This window comes from Pygoscelis adeliae, unplaced genomic scaffold (assembly GCF_000699105.1).
Source record: "Pygoscelis adeliae isolate BGI_AS28 unplaced genomic scaffold, ASM69910v1 Scaffold241, whole genome shotgun sequence".
Taxonomy (NCBI): Eukaryota; Metazoa; Chordata; class Aves; order Sphenisciformes; family Spheniscidae; genus Pygoscelis; species Pygoscelis adeliae.
This window is the reverse complement of record NW_008824056.1, coordinates 2,325,592-2,341,133: the sequence shown is the minus strand read 5'-3', so window position 1 is coordinate 2,341,133 and position 15,542 is coordinate 2,325,592. Positions and strand designations below refer to the sequence as shown.

The 15,542-nt window shown below is 40.6% G+C and overlaps 1 protein-coding gene across 3 annotated transcripts; it reads right to left on the bottom strand.

Moving 5' to 3' along the window:
* Positions 1–418: 418 nt before the first annotated feature.
* Positions 419–15,475, bottom strand: CCNL1 (cyclin L1). Of its 3 annotated transcripts, XM_009333938.1 has the most exons (11): positions 15,405–15,475; positions 15,082–15,191; positions 8,727–8,847; positions 8,253–8,317; positions 6,796–6,895; positions 6,554–6,658; positions 6,142–6,283; positions 4,345–4,456; positions 4,097–4,195; positions 2,752–3,145; positions 419–666 (listed from the first exon to the last, which is right to left on the bottom strand). In XM_009333938.1, the coding sequence occupies exons 1-10, from the start codon at positions 15,471–15,473 to the stop codon at positions 2,797–2,799; spliced, it is 1,272 nt and encodes a 423-aa protein (XP_009332213.1). In that variant the 5' UTR covers positions 15,474–15,475; the 3' UTR covers positions 419–666; positions 2,752–2,796. The 3 variants fall into 3 exon arrangements, with proteins under 3 accessions (XP_009332213.1, XP_009332212.1, XP_009332214.1); XM_009333937.1 differs by lacking the exon at positions 419–666 and having other exon boundaries at positions 2,346–3,145; XM_009333939.1 differs by lacking the exons at positions 419–666; positions 15,405–15,475 and adding an exon at positions 13,178–13,250 and having other exon boundaries at positions 2,346–3,145; positions 15,082–15,167.
* Positions 15,476–15,542: the final 67 nt, after the last annotated feature.

The following is a 15,542-nucleotide window of genomic DNA, read 5'->3' as shown; positions in this document are numbered from 1 at the left end:
CCAGGACAGTCAGAGCCTGGGTGCTCCCAGTTGCGCCCAGCGGCCCGGGCGGCTCGCAGCCCCAGCTGTGCGTGCAGCTGGCTCCTGGGTACAGCCTGGTCACCAGCTGTAACCGTACTGCCATCTATTTAAGTGTTTAAGCTGTTGCTCGCCCAGAAGCTTTCTTCTTGACAAGTCCTCCAGGTAATGGCACATGAAGGCGGCTACAGCCATTCAGGACTGTTATCCTGCTTTCAGACTGCTCCACCTCCTATCGAAGGACCACACGCTACCGCCTGAGGGGACCCAGCCAGTCAAACACACAACTCACTCCCCGGTTTGTGCTTCTTGTCACTCACACCCCCAGCACATCTTCTCTCCTTTACAGCACTGACCCGACACACTTGGGCTTCGAGAAAGACCTGCTGCTTTTGTTTCAGTAACCAAAACCATTTATTTTATGGCCTGTCGTTGGCAAGGATGTTGCATGGTTAAGGTCACCATCCATAAAGCTGGCTGAAGACATCTTTTTTGTCCGTGGAAGAACAAACACTGAACTTGCTAGCTGACTGCAAGCTCACGGTCTAAGCAATCTGGAGCAGACGATGTCTAGACGTTTCACATCACCAGCTGTTCCAGCTTTCCATGGAAGTTAACTTCTGTTCTTCAGCTCTGGAGCAAGGGGCACTGGAAGCACAGAAGGGTAATTAGTGCTTATGCATAAACACAAATACAGATGCCGAGTCCTCTTCATGTTTCACTCCGACACACAAACTCTGATGTTCAACAGAGCTGGAGCCAATTGTGCTGCTACTTCAAAACTGGGTTTTTATCACTGCCCTAGACTATCTAAATACTTGTATCTAGGGAAAAAAGCTACCTTAATTTCCATAGCAACAAATAGCTTTTCCTGAAAGCAACAAACACATGAAAGTTACTGCAGATCAAAAAAACACACAGAGGTAACCAAGAAACGGAGGAAGACATTTCTCTTTCCCCCCTTTTAAAAAAATATATATTTCCTTCATGTATTTCTAGAGAACAGATGCAGATCGGGCCTGGCAGGATGCTGGGTAGCTGCTTATGAGAATGTACCAGTTCCAGTGAAGCTTTTGCTCAACCACATTTTTTTTCTTTCCTTTTTGAGGTCTGCAGAATTTGTGGCCAGAGACTGGCACTTGCTCCTGCAGTAGCAGAGGATGTCAGACCCGTTTCAGTCCATTACCAGCTTGTTTGGCCTCAGGCTTTGCCCTCTGCCATGCTGCAGGTGCATGTACCCAGCCAGGTGACCTTCAGCCAGAGCAGTTAAATCATGAGAAGCATTTCAGGAGAGCAAAGGTCTTTTTACGCTGCATCAGCAGTCTTCGCACCCAAAGGGACTCCAGGATAGCATCTAAAGCTTGCAAGGACAGCAAGCATCTTTAGGGTTAAGATTTTGTTACTACCTGAGCAGCAGCTGAAAGAATCAAATCAAATTCCTGCTCACCCATTTCACCTCTCCTTTACTTGCAACTCCACCCCACAGCTGTCCCATGCCAGGTCACAGCTTTGGGTTGTACAGTGGCACGGGGTACTGTTCCAGCAGCTGAACACTAGGAAACCACCCCAGCACACACAGGTGAGCTTCCTGCAGCAAACTGATCTGTATTTTGCAGTGGAGCACACCTGACGTATTTAAGCCAGACAAGTTCCCCCAGCTGAGTCAGTGCGACCCTTCAGCCAACTGCAGCAGCACAGCAGGCATGGGAGATGGCTCTGCTGGCAGATTTGCCCTGGGGAGCTCAGCTAGAAGCTGTGTGAGCATTACACTTGCAATAGGATCCTTCCTTCTACTGCCACCATCCTGCCACCAGTAATGAAAGAAGGGAAGTAAAACCCCCAAACTTGATGGCTCTAGGCATGTTCTTATTTGTCCTGCTTTGTACTTCTAGCACAACCAGGCCAAAGGAGAACAGACGACGACAGCAACCCATTGGCTTCTGCCTGAAGCAGCTGCAGGAGACAGGCAGGGAAGAAATCCCCACCTCCCCAGAGGCAGCTGACAGGAAAGCTGGGACACGAGTCGCCCATCCATGGCTTGTGAAGTGCAGCTCTTTCACAGCTTCCAACCTCCCCACCAGCCACTTATCCCACTGAACTTTACAGAGAGGTCCATGCTCATTTATTCCAGCGGTTGCATGCATGTCAGAAGTGGACTGGGCTTTCCAGCTGCCTCCCCTAGGAAGGACACCAACTTCTAAAGCTTTCCCAGCATTTCATTTGCAATAGAAGCACATCAATATCCCATGCGTCCCATTAATCTGCAATGGTCAGAGTGATGGCATTCAAGAAAATTAAGTTTAGTTTCAATATATTTGAAATCCAACAGGCAGTAAAAAAAAAACTTCATATTTTATTTCTTGTAAAAATCTTTCAACACATGCAGACTAAAACCAGTGTAAGAAAGTATCCACCATCGTTTAAACAAATAGCTATACTTAAATATAAGTGTCTGCAATTGACTTGTATAAAAATAAGGTACATTTTGCTTTTTTACAGAAATCCATTCTCCAGTTCTCACATCGATAAACAATACACAACTCTAATACATACAATTTAACCTGATCGTAGTTTTCCATCAATCTGATACTGCTAAGGTATTATGTGCAAAAGTTGGTAACAGTTTCTTTCCCAAAAGAAAAATCTTCTACATGTTTTAGAAAATCAGATATTGGGTTTAAATTAATGAAATCCTAATCGGTTCCTTGGTTCTCAAATAAAGAGTCCACTTACTGTATTATATACAGGCTTAACTAGACTCTGGTGCAGGTGCAAACCTCAGCGTCTGTGCCTGCCGTGTCCTGACCGGCCGCTACCGTGGTGTTTGCCTTTGTGAGATCTCTCGAAGGAGCGGGATCTCTCGCGCCTGTCTCTGTGATGTCCCCGCTCGTGCCTGTGCTTCTTGGCAGCATCGGAGTGATCCCTGGATTTGCTCTGCGAACGTGAACGAGATTTTTTCCTTTTGTGACCGTGTCTATTTGCACTCTTCAACTCTTCCCTGCTATGCTTGGTCTTCAGGTGTGGCGAGCCGTGATTGTGGTGTCGGCGAGGGCTGCCACTGTGGCTGCGGGACCTGCTTCTCGATCTTGAGCTGTATGTCCCAGACAGGCTCCGCCTATTATTGTAGCTTACAGAAAAGTGTTAAAAAAGTTAAAACATATCTTCCACATGGAAGAAAAAAAAAAAAAAATCAATGCTTAGGAACTTCCAAGTTACTGGAAGAAATCAGAGCAAAAGCCCAAACCAAACCCAGAATGCAGTGCCTTTCGCAATTGTTCAACCTTGTCAAGAATCTTCCCCTCAACAGCAGATTGCAAACTGGTTATTGACTTTTTTCCTTCAATGATTTGACAGTCAACAATACTTAGGGGAACACCTCATTGAGATCCAAGTTGGTTGTTTCCAACTTGGATGTCAGTCTGAAGATTCTTTAAAAAAAAAATGTAATGCCAGCAGCTATCACTGCATCACCCTGCACAGTTCCCCCTCTTCCCCAGTCACAGAAGAGAGGCAAAGTACTGAAGAGCCAGACAGGGCATCGCGCAACAGTGACAGAAGATACATTCTCCCATGCATTTGGAAGAAAGCTGCAACACATGAAACTGGCTTCTACAGCACTTCTCACTACTTCAAAGTGGACTGAGTTCCGAGAGACTGCTCTCATTTATGATGGATTCCTTGTGAAGATCATAGAACGGGGCAAGACTACCTTACACTCGCTCCATCACAGACTCATTGTGTACATGTGCAGTTAGAATAGTCTTGAGCTTCCATTTTACAGCAAAGCTTTTACAGCTTGAACTATTAACGGCACAGTTACTAACAGAACTGCTTCATGTCAAGAACTGAGAGCCTAAAGCCAGGCCCAAGTCTCACACTTTTGCTGGCTAGCAGTTAGAAGCTTGTGCTAAGCACCTACAAGCTACTTGGAGTGGCCCTACTTCTTAGAAGTGAAAAACCCTGCTGAAATATCCCAGAGAAATAATTATGACAAAAAAAGACAACCCCCCGCCCCACCCTGAAAAACCCTGCCCCTTCCCCACAGCCCCCCCCAACCCAACAGAAATCCACTACTTACTGCCGCCTAGGAGTGTGAGATCGAGACCTTGACTTTGTTCTTGACCTAGATCGACTAGCACTTCTGCTGCTTCTACTTCTCTTGCTTTCTTTTCTCATGCTTGGGGGAGGGGAGGGAAAAGAAAGGATTACACTTCTGGAGGTACTCGTTACTTTCATGAAGTAGCTCAAAAGTAGTTCACTGTACTTCAGTTGAAGAAACTGTTTTTACTGAAGTCTTCTCTTCATCAGGAAGAGATTTTTACCTACCCATTGTAAGGGCTCTTTGAAGCTTGCTGCCTCTCCTCTGGCTCTTTTTTAATGGTTTTGGTATTCACAGATACTGGAGTCTTCTCTTCAGTTTTTACTTCTCTCGGGGAAGCTAACAATCAAATTTAAATTCAAAATCAGGTATTTTATTCATAGACTTTGTAATAAACATATTGTATCTTTTATATACCTTTACCAGTATTTACACAAAATGTAAATATGAACTCAAGAGCTACTATTTCATTCCATCTTTCCATTTATAGTGCACTCCTAGAAGGGAACATTGGAGTGAGATGCCTGTGGGGAGATGCACAGTTTAAAGCCAGCTGCCTGTGGGGGGTGGGGGAAGAACACCACTGTGACCTTCAAGCCAATCACCCAGGCTCATTTGAGATTTTGTCCACCAGGGCCCAAGCGGCAGAAAATAAAAGCTGCCCGTATGGCCCACAAACACATAACTTAATTCTTTCTATAGTATTAGAAATTAACTGTCAAGGTAACAATTTAAGACTGAAGAGCAAAATTACAGTTTTCGGTTTTATATTAGTCGCACAAATATAATGAGTAACAAAAAACTTATTTAGTTTAGAAGCCAGTCTGTCTCTACAGTCAGCTGATATAGCCCAGAGATGGATTCACCTTTTCACAGAAGGGCTACTATGCAAGAACGATGCATTTCTATCTGGCCTGCTGACAGTAAGGCAGAGGTGCTGCATTATGCCTTACACCACAGCTTCCTAACTCAATAGGGTTCACAGGTTTAATGTACAAACCGAGAAAGGCAGAATTCTATCAGAAGCTTTCCCTCTGTCAGCTAGTAGGAAGTCTTCCAAAACCCCACCCAGAGATCCTGCTTTCACCTAGCAGGATCACTTTTCTAACCTAGGCTTCCACTTCAGAGAAATAAGAAAAAGCTTTCATTGTTTAGTGAGAAATTTACACTTGCCAGCTCAAAGACCCCTGGAAACTCAGATGTATAGTTCAGAAGAAGAAATAACTGCTACAAATAGTGCTTTCTCAGAGTATGTTCTTAAGTTCCTTAAGAGGCCATGTAACAAAGGCCTGTGCCTTCTACTTTACCCACCATCACCGGACCAATGCTCATGATAGCCTTTAAATTTTGTTGGTAGTTTACACATCAATAGCAGCATTAAGAGGTAGAAGCACCAAGACAAAACTGTCTGTTCTTTGTATCATTAGAGTTCAGACAGGTTTATTGGCAGGTTCAAGATATGCACTACAGCAATTTATTCATTTTAATGGCAAGACAGCACTGTGACCTTCCCTTCACCATTTCCTGACCACAAGCCGTCTTCCTTCACTGCACTTGAACAGCTGACAAGTACATTAAAGAAAAGCAAAGAAAGCAATTATCAGATACCTGCTGCAAAAGGAACCATGAAGGCTATTGAGACACCCCCCCCCTCCCCCCCATTAAATCCAGAGAGTCTCTCTTCACAACACAGTAATATACAGCAAACTCCTGGGTCTAGACATTTTCATAACATAATTATCTCAAGGGTGCCTATTATTAGTATATCACTCTCTGATCTGCAGAAGTGTGGAGTAAGGCATCCTGTTTCCCTCTAACCTACTATTTCAAGGTATTGAAACTGGTTTTAAAATTTGTGTTTTAAAAAAAGAAAGATTTGTCTTGCTGCTTAATTCTGTGAGAAAGCGTAAACTGTCTAGCAGCTGAAGAAGCAAACCTACTTTTTTTTTTTTAAACCCTGGGACACGGATTTAGAAGACTTTCAAATACTATTATGCAAGTTTCTGTTCAGAAAACAAACTTACATGGTTTGGATGCAGGAGAAAAGCCACCCAGTGTTGAGAGTGCTGGAGTTCCATCCGGATTTAAGCCTTTTGCCTTCAGTTTAGCTTCCTGTAGTGCCATTTTCCTCTTTTCTACTTCTTTATCCAGGAATTCATAATTGGGCTGTTAAAGTAACAATGTGGTAAGAAGCTGAACTAATGGAATTCATATTTTCTTCTCATTTCTGAAAAATAGTCAATTATCTTTTGATCTTCTGTCCAGTAACATGACTACCTACCATAATTTGCTCTCACTCCCCTTAGAGAAGCCACAAAGCGGAGCCTTTCCGATTAGTGGATTTGTATGCAGGTGTTCCCAAACATGCTTGACAGCCATGAGACAGCTCAAGCTGCACTGAACACTGAATGGAAAAAACAAACACCTCAAAGTTACCTTCTTTCTGGTATAGAGCTTAAGAGTTGTTAAGCATATCTCCTGAATCTCCTCTTCCGTGGTGCCAAAGAGCAAGAACCAGTGAGGACGGGTAGGTAGTGGAATCTGAAAATAAAACCACCAAAAGCTGAATAATAGAGATTACAGACCAGGCTTTTGTTTTAAATATTTTAATTAATTTTCTTGAAACCAAATTACTAGCAATACAAGACAATGCTAACTAAAGACAGACAAATGCTCACCTGCAGAGCTCTAGCAGCGAGATAAATGCAAGCACATGCTATAGTCTCTGGCTGAAAGCGAACAAACACATTTGTTCGAAGGCTGTCATTCATGTAATTCCTAAAAAAAAAACAAAACAAAACAACAAAAACCCGAAGGGTTGGCTCTCAGGTTTACATCGTTTTATTTAGAGGGTAACAATACTGGAGACTCAATTGACTTTATTATTTTTTCTGTTATTATATTAAACACTTGGTTTATTTCAAGTTATTGTATTTGATGTTTACATTTGTTACTTCTGTAACAAAGTTTGCACCATTGCCATTGTTTTGAAACCCCAATGCAAGTGATAGTATGTAATGGCTTCTTCCTAGGCAGGTACGTTAAGTTATACCGTGAAGTGTCCATTGAGTTAACAATCTAGCAAGTACTTTTTATCTGTCCAGCTGTTTGCTTTAAACACCAATATTCTTGTATTTAAAAATCAATATGCTTAAAACTCAAATGCAAGCATGAAAGCATGGTATAGTTTTAACCTACCATTTTCCAGAGGCTAGATGCAACCTATAAAGTTCATAAAACATTGCATTTAAATCCTACGTGTGCCTTGAGTCACATTAACTTCATCCAGAGAGAGAAGCATCCAGTTTGCTCACTGAGTGTTGGAAAAAGACCTGCAAGTTAGTAATGGGTCTCCCACTTCACTAAGCTACTGTTCTTCCACCACGGTGGCACTGCCAAGCAATACATGCCAAGAGATAGAGACATTTAAACAGCAGAGACCTCCATTGATTTCTACGTGATTGAGCTACAGGAAAGAAACGAACAGCAGTCAGTAAGTATTGACTCTAGAGAAAACCATGCCCGGTATGGCTTCTAAGTGAACATGCTGCATGCACTGTAATTTTTTTCTTTTTCTTTTTTAAACTCAAGTTTAGCCAAGTGCTGAATCAAATGCTGGCAAAAAGTCTACCCCATGTGTCCTTTAAATACACTACAGTACACAGTAGCTAGGCAACAAATACATTTAGAAACATTTTTAACAGTTACTTCTAAAAGCAAATATACAAATCCTTTCGACACCCAGACAGAACTAGAAGATGCTGCCCGATGGATATGGACCACTTCAGTGAATCTCGGATGAGAGCTTGCACTGGGTTGGCTGGAGAGAAGGGCAGCCAAACAGGCCATCCCCAGGTCATGGGCTGAGGTGCAGAGGGCAGAGCTCTATGACTTACCATCATGGACTACCCTTTAATTAAAGAGTAGAAAAAAGAACAAAGTTAAATTGAGTTCTCCATTACTATAGTGGAATCAAGCCATGAAAATAGTAAGCAGAAACAAGCACTAAAGTATTTTAAAAGTATATATTTGTGTAATAACTTACATCTCTTTTGGCTTTGCATATGGATCGTCAGGCTTGTTATTTCTGCTACTATTTGCCTGGCTAGGAAATGAATGGAAAATAACAACTTACCAGGCTGTCTGTACCAGGGTTTGATTACGTTCACATTCTAAGACTTGTAAATACATAACAATGATCTGAGGAATAAGGGGGGAAAAAAAACACCCTCAGTTTTAACATACAAAGCAAGTAAGGAAGTAACTATGTATAGCCAAACAGCATTCCGAAACAATGGTCTCTCCTCCTTTTCTAAGCAGACACTGTAAGCTCACATGTCATCCAATCATATTCAGACAATTCTTTATTTTACTACTTTTCTATGACTTAAAAAAAAAGTCACCTTTAACTTTTCCCAAGGAAGCAATTTCTACCAAAGTCAGTATGACTATTTGCCCAAGCACTCTGACAAAAACATTCATGGTAACTACTACGGAATAAAGAGAAGAAATCAGGCCATTTTTACACCTGCATTTCTCGTCCCACAGCTCACAATGATGCCATCAAGGTGGAATAATATTTACAATTATATTATTTTTGATAACTCACCTTATGTGGATGCTTGACATGAACACAAAATCCCAACTCCTTCAGTACCCTCCTCTCTGCTTTGATTACTTGATTTTTGGTGTTTATGTAGTTCTGATCAAGTATCAGGGGGCTTGGAGTCCTATAGTTTGTAAGAAATAAAATCAAAACTGTTTTGCATATCCAAAAATAACAGCGTCTCTGTTTTCCCTTCCAACCAACTAATGGCAACAGAAACCGGTTTTCAACTCCTGCAAGCAAGTTTAAGCATTAATCTTGTGCTGTCCAAGTTTAGATAAACTAGTTTAGTTTCTGCTTTCGACTAGCTACAGATTAGATGGCTAAAATAAAAAAAAAAAAAATCTTTTGCTACTGTGTATGCAAACTACGCTGGTCCAGCTGCTGGAACGGAAGTCAATTTTACAGTGAAGATTCTCAAAGAACCTTTACGCTTCATGACAGAGGTGGGGGAAGGAGTGTGATACAACTACCTTTGCTAGTTGTCAGCTAGAACAGTTTTTTTTACTGATACTAAAGTGGCAAGCTTGCGCTTTACAAATTGCAGTTTCCTATGCACTGGAAGACAAGATTACTCAATCTTCAGCGAACAAGACAGCCCTGCTACTGTGATATACGAAAAGCCTAGTAAAGCAAAGAATTTAACCTCTGAAATTGTGACAGATCTGCCTGTAATTCTGAATGCTGCACCCACTAATCAGTGGATATCCTGTCAATTCTGCTATTTGCATTTGCAAGACAAGAGCTCATTTCACAAAGCAAGATTATTCTTAAGTCTAGCACTATCAAGTCCTAATTCCTTCCAAATCCAACACCTGAACTCTCCAAAGCATTTTTTTCATTTTAACTAAAATAACTTGCTGTATGCTTTATGCACAAGCATCATACTCCAGTTTGTATTCTTTTCTTTGTCCATGCTTAGACCTGACCTTTCAACATTCCACATCATGTATTTTAATCCACTTCCTCCTAAAGACAGACCAGCTTTTTCCCTGTTTGTAATATGCCTCATGTATTCCACATGCTTTCCAATGCAGAATAATGGTTTTGCAACTAGTTACACTCTAATAAACCACACTGTTTCATGATAAACCTAGTATACCCCAAGCACCGGTGACAAATTTATTTTACATTACTTTCAAAAGAAAAAAAAAGCAATGCAAAGTGGATTCAAAATACAGCTTCTGTTTTATCAGACAAAATATTTCACTACTAACTTGTCTTCTTTGATTCCATGCAAGTTCCACAAGTGGATCACACTTCTCTTCCCTGATAGGTCACAGAGTAGAAAAAACACTCAAAAACCCCTAGGTTCCCACCCCAGGAACAAAGGGTCAATTTAATTACAAGGCTAGCTGAAGGGCTTCCTAACTTCAAGTAATCCACTATTTATGCTAAGACTTCTGCAGTCACGTGGAAGGATGCTTATTACCATTGGTCAAAGGATACAACAAGCCATCCATTTCACTAATAAAAGCATCATGTTGTATAACCACGCACTTGAAGCGTGAGCTCCCCCTGCTCTTCCCACAGGGCTGAGAAGCAGCTCCCAGGAGGTCTGAAATGAACTACTGAAGCTTCTTGGTGCCAGGAAGGACCTACAATTCAAGTACAAGCCTTACTACTTCTGTCTCCTAAAAAAAAAAAAGCAATATTTTCCATGTTACATAAAAGTAACTTCTCTAGTTAAGGGTTATTCTTGCTCATCAGGGCAAGTTTACAGAATTTGTGATTTCAGCTACTCCAAATACAACCCAGTCAGAATATGTTGGCGTTTTTTTCATAAATTAACTAGAAAAGAAAAACTTTTAAAGCTTCTTTAAGTTAACTACTTCAGTAGAGAGGCTATGAATTTATCTGAACACTCAAACACTACAAAGACTGTCTGAACACAATGCTCTGGAGTGGAGACTGCAAGAACCAAGCTGAAGTTCTTCAAATCAGTGAAACTGGTTCACTTCCCATTGATTTCAACTAACTATACTGGGTTTTATAATAACATTTCTTCCAATATTGCTTTACACAATTTTATCTAGAGATCACTGGCATTAACAGGATCTGCAAGGCATCATTCAGAGCGAGTTTAGGTGTCCAGGCTCAGCTTATCTTGTTAGCAGAACACTTCATCCGAGGTGACAAATCTTGGATGAAACCATTAGGGAAGCTATGACTTCCAGTCTAAAAAAAAAAAATCAACAGCGGGACAACATGACTGCATGGGATCATCCAACAACCTGCCATAGGATTACTATCTTCCACATGTTTTTGCATTCTCTGAAAGCTATGCAAAAAAGTCAGTATTATGAAAACACAGTAAGGTAGCCAGAAATGCAACCAGGAAGACCGAACCTTACTGCATTTTAAGTTTTCACTGTCCTCCTACAGGGCCATAGGATCAGCACAAACAGTTCACACTTTGGTTGTACATGTTCAACAGCAAAGCGACAGGAAACTCAAAACTAAGACACTCGATAGTTTGCTTTACTCTGTTGTCCCACGTTACTCCGGTCACTTATGACACACAAGTTCTAGAGCTCTACAGATCTAAGGAAGCCATGAAAAACATCAGTTTATCTAGACAGTATTTCCAGAAATAAAGACAAATGCAGCCTTTTATCCACTTATGCAAAAATTAAAATCTGGAGAAGACTTTACTGCACCTTATTACTCGCAAAAGTCAGGTTCCCCACCATATTAAGATTTACCAGTTTAGTACTTTTGCCATAAACTCCAAGGTGTTGGTATGCATAATTATTTAGAAGTTGGAAACTTCAGAGATTTCCCTTTGGAAAACTTCTTAGCTTCCCTACTGAGAAAAAAAGAGGAACCTTGCTACTGCATTTGCTGCACTTAGTTCTCAGTCCAAGAAGTAATCATTTTAGGTCCAAGTAAAAAACCAGAGAAAAGTAATTTATAAGCTTACACATAAAATATAAGCTTCAAGCCCTATATAGCCAAGTAGTATTACAAATTCTTACTTTGAATCTGTTCTTATAGATCAGCACTAGAGCTCTAGGCAAGACTTGAGACTTAAGAACAGACAGCACACAGTGCCCATTCTGGTAAGTCAATCCAACACTTAGTTGCAAAACTTGATCAGGATTTAGAGATTGCATAACAACCCAAAAGGCTAACACACACTGTAATGTGTTTGTAACAACAGATAAATTACAAATATCCTTTTTTTTAAATCCCTCTGACAAATGAAACCTAAGTTCTTGACACAGCTACAGCTTCATTTGGTGTAGTATTAAAATTCGATGTCTTTGGAATGTCTAATACTTTGTAGTTTTGTTCATAATGCAGAAAGTACTTCTGACAAGTACAGCATAACATCCGCATCTCATTTCAAAGACCAGATCTCTCTTACGTCAGTCAATAAGAGAAGAAAGTGAGTTCTGTATTTGTCTCCAACATTGTAAATACAAGCACTGTAGATTTATAGAACAGTTTGAAGAACGCTAAGGAGTGTGTATTATTAATACAGGCCACTTCCAACACAACTGCATGAACCTGTTTGCTGCAACAGAAGTAAAGAACAGCTGACTGAGCATCTCAAACCAACATTTGTGAGATTACATGACAGGAGTCACATTTGGTTCCAGTCTCATAAGGACTTTCTGCAGCTTTCAGGCACATTTAAGATAAATAAAATCAACTTCAAACTACATTCTACATGTTAAACAATAGTTGCACTTCGCTCAGAACACAGATGTTTCGGCACACAATTTTTTAAAAAGCAGTATTTTCATAATACGAGCTTTTCTCCATGCACACAAACATTTTTACATGCAGTACTACATGACATATGCTCGTGAAAGATCCAAAAGAAAATATGCTTGTCCAAAACACTTTTTTAGCTTTTTCTTACTTCTCAGTATTAGAAATACCACCTAGCAGTAACTCAAGTTGACTACAAGTCTTACAAAAAGAAAGTTCCAATGCAATTCCCAGTTCTGCAAACAGGTACATATAAGGGACTGCTTACATAATAATTCATATAAATAGCTTTACAAATTCAAGACTTCCATATCCTTGTGAAGGCATGTTTTACTATGAATTCAAACTGCAATTATACAGAAAGTGGAACTAAGAACCCAAAGCTGTTTAAGAGAAAGCAAGCCTACTCAAACTACTCAAACTTCATATGCAGGTTAAGAGCTTCAGTTAACAGAAATACTAGACTAGAGGCGAAAAGAAAGTACAGCAGCCTAACTGATTGTTTCAGTTCTGGGTTGTGTGTGAGAAACTAACTACAGCCTAAGTGTTAGCTTCAGATAAAAAAAGATTAAGCTAGTATTCTAAAAACCTGGACAGCAAAGAAAAAAGCTTATAACAAGATACAGGAGTTCTTCCAAATGGTTCACCAGCGGCCAACCTGTTAGTCCCCCGATTCCAGTGACCTATTCTCAGAGCACTGGCTTCTCCTTGGGGATTTTCGATACTTCACTCACTGTTGCCATGACGACAGCTTCATCTTTATGTACCACTCCACATCACCCAGGCTTTGGTAAATGTAGCTGGTCGCTGTATAGTCGGTTGCAAGGGAAAAAAGAGTTGAAGTTAATAACGTGTACAGATTATGTAATTGTAATCTTGTAAAAAGTACAGAAAAATGTTTACATCCTGCTTGTTAAAAAAAAGAAAAAAAGGCAAGCCTGAATGTCAGACTTCAGTATTTTTAAGATTAATTTCGTGCTGATTCACTCAGAATCTCAGAGCAACAATACCCATTTCTCCAGAAAATAATGGGTAGAAGTGCACGATTTCTCCTGACATGATGCATTTTAGACACCATGTAACATGCACAAGTGACATTCTGATTTGGAACAGGCTAGCTGGAAAGATTTAAGTTCACAGGTTAAGTTCAGTTTCTCTGATCCTTCGCACAGTACAAAGAAACAACTAATTTATATTCTCATTGCAAAGAAAAGCACTGCATATGATTAGTTAACCTTCACTGTCTGGATCAAGGCCAAAATATTAGGAATCACTGAACCAGCTTCAATAATTCCAATAACCAGACTCCCTTATTATTAACTGTGGTAAGAAACAATACCACCAAATTCATATTCAGCATAACTCCACAAAACTCTCTCAGGGCCATCAGGGATAACAACTTTAAAAAACCAGGAACAAAGCTAAGTTTCAAAGTGTAACACCAAATCATTCTTCTTTTATCTAAAACTAGGAAAACATAAGCACAAGGAAGTAAAAGCAGAAGTTTTAGATGCAACAGAAGCATAACCAGGATAAATACACCAAGAAACAGCTGGTTTCTCTAAGGGATTTCTACTCTAATTCTCAGAAAAGGTTACACAACACTAAAGATTAAATTCCTGCGGTAACTTGGTTATACAGAGCAGATAAATGAAAGCGTGAATTTAAGAATCTAGCTGAGAAAATCCTCTTGTAACTATGGATTACCTTACACTTTAAGCAATCAGCCACTGAAAGTAAAGCTACTTCACAGCACAGCTGATGTCTCCAATCTCACAGACTACAATACTGCTGCATGACAGATTTAAAAAAAATTTTACGTTTAATAGCAACTTAGAGAACTCCTTCCCTTCAACCATTCCTTGTTCCTTCCAATCAAGTCAACTCACTTTACACATGAAAACATACATCGTTTTACACACAAAAAAGCAGTATTAGGCACTCACAACTGAGAACAGCTCTACCACTCGAGCAGACAATTATCCCGATCTGCATGAAAAACACAAGTCTCACTATTTGCAATTAAAGACGCCTTCAGCTTCCAAGACTCAATTACGCATTCCTTGTTGAAGTGGTGTCATTAAAACTGCGAACACTGTACGCTAAACCATACTTTTTTTCAGATACTTTCTAAAGTTGTTTTTTCTAAAAGGCAATACTGTCATCACTAGGAATAGTTCAGATTTCACCTTTAGTTAACTGATACTTTATTGGCACCATAACCACATTTAGACTACATACTCACAAGAGGAAAGCATTAAGACTACCGAACATGGTTAAGTCTCGAGAATATACAGCAACCCACTAATTAGCTACTCATACCTAAGACTACCTTTCAAGAACTACAAGACATCAAAAATCAATTAGCAATAGACCTAAAACTACAACCATGGACCTAAAACTAGAACCAATACTCATGACTTGTAGCTATATAAATAATGAAAACGGGTCTACCAAGTAATCAAAAGTAACGGTAGAAGAAGTCAGCATTGAACTGTATTGCCTACATAGCAGCCAATGAACACTCCCTTCTCAATTTTAGGTCGTTGAACTTAGCCTGCAAAAATACCGTGAATTGAAAACTGCAGTGTACATTAGTGACAACAGGTGCTTATGTTCATTACGAAGCTAATCTTACCTTTTTGCTCTTAACTGACGCAAATGATGAAACACGTTGATCACGTCCCTTATCCGACGAGGTGCCTCTTCGATTTTGGATGCGAGATTGATGCAGGCCATAGCAACAATCTGAAAGGAAGCCCCGTTTCCGTAAGAAAATTACTTTTAATCCCGATAAGAGTAGAATTACACAGCTAAAAAAACCCGTGGCCTAAACGCTCAAAGAGAGCAGCCTGTTTCGCGTGCGGCTGGCCAAATCCACTGGTCGCCCAGAACAGCGCCTAGCGCGCTCCTCCTCCCGCCTCGCCCCCCGGCTTCCCCGCCAGGCCGTGCCGCGCTCACCTCGAAGCTGTGCTTGACGAAGGACTTCGAATAGAAGAACCGATGAAACAGCACCTGCCCCGTCGCCATCGCCACCTATGAACGCAAAGGGAGGAAGGAGGAAGAGGGAGCGGCAGTCAGTCACCGGGCCCAGCCGCC

Coding starts and splice junctions, on each gene's coding strand:
- CCNL1 (XM_009333938.1), bottom strand. CDS start 15,473: ATGGCGACGGGGCAGGTGCTGTTTCATCGGTTCTTCTATTCGAAGTCC. Junction 4,196..4,344: donor TCAAAGAGCCCTTACAATGG/GTAGGTAAAAAT, acceptor CCCTCCCCCAAG/CATGAGAAAAGAAAGCAAGA. Junction 3,146..4,096: donor TCTCACACTCCTAGGCGGCA/GTAAGTAGTGGA, acceptor CTTTTCTGTAAG/CTACAATAATAGGCGGAGCC.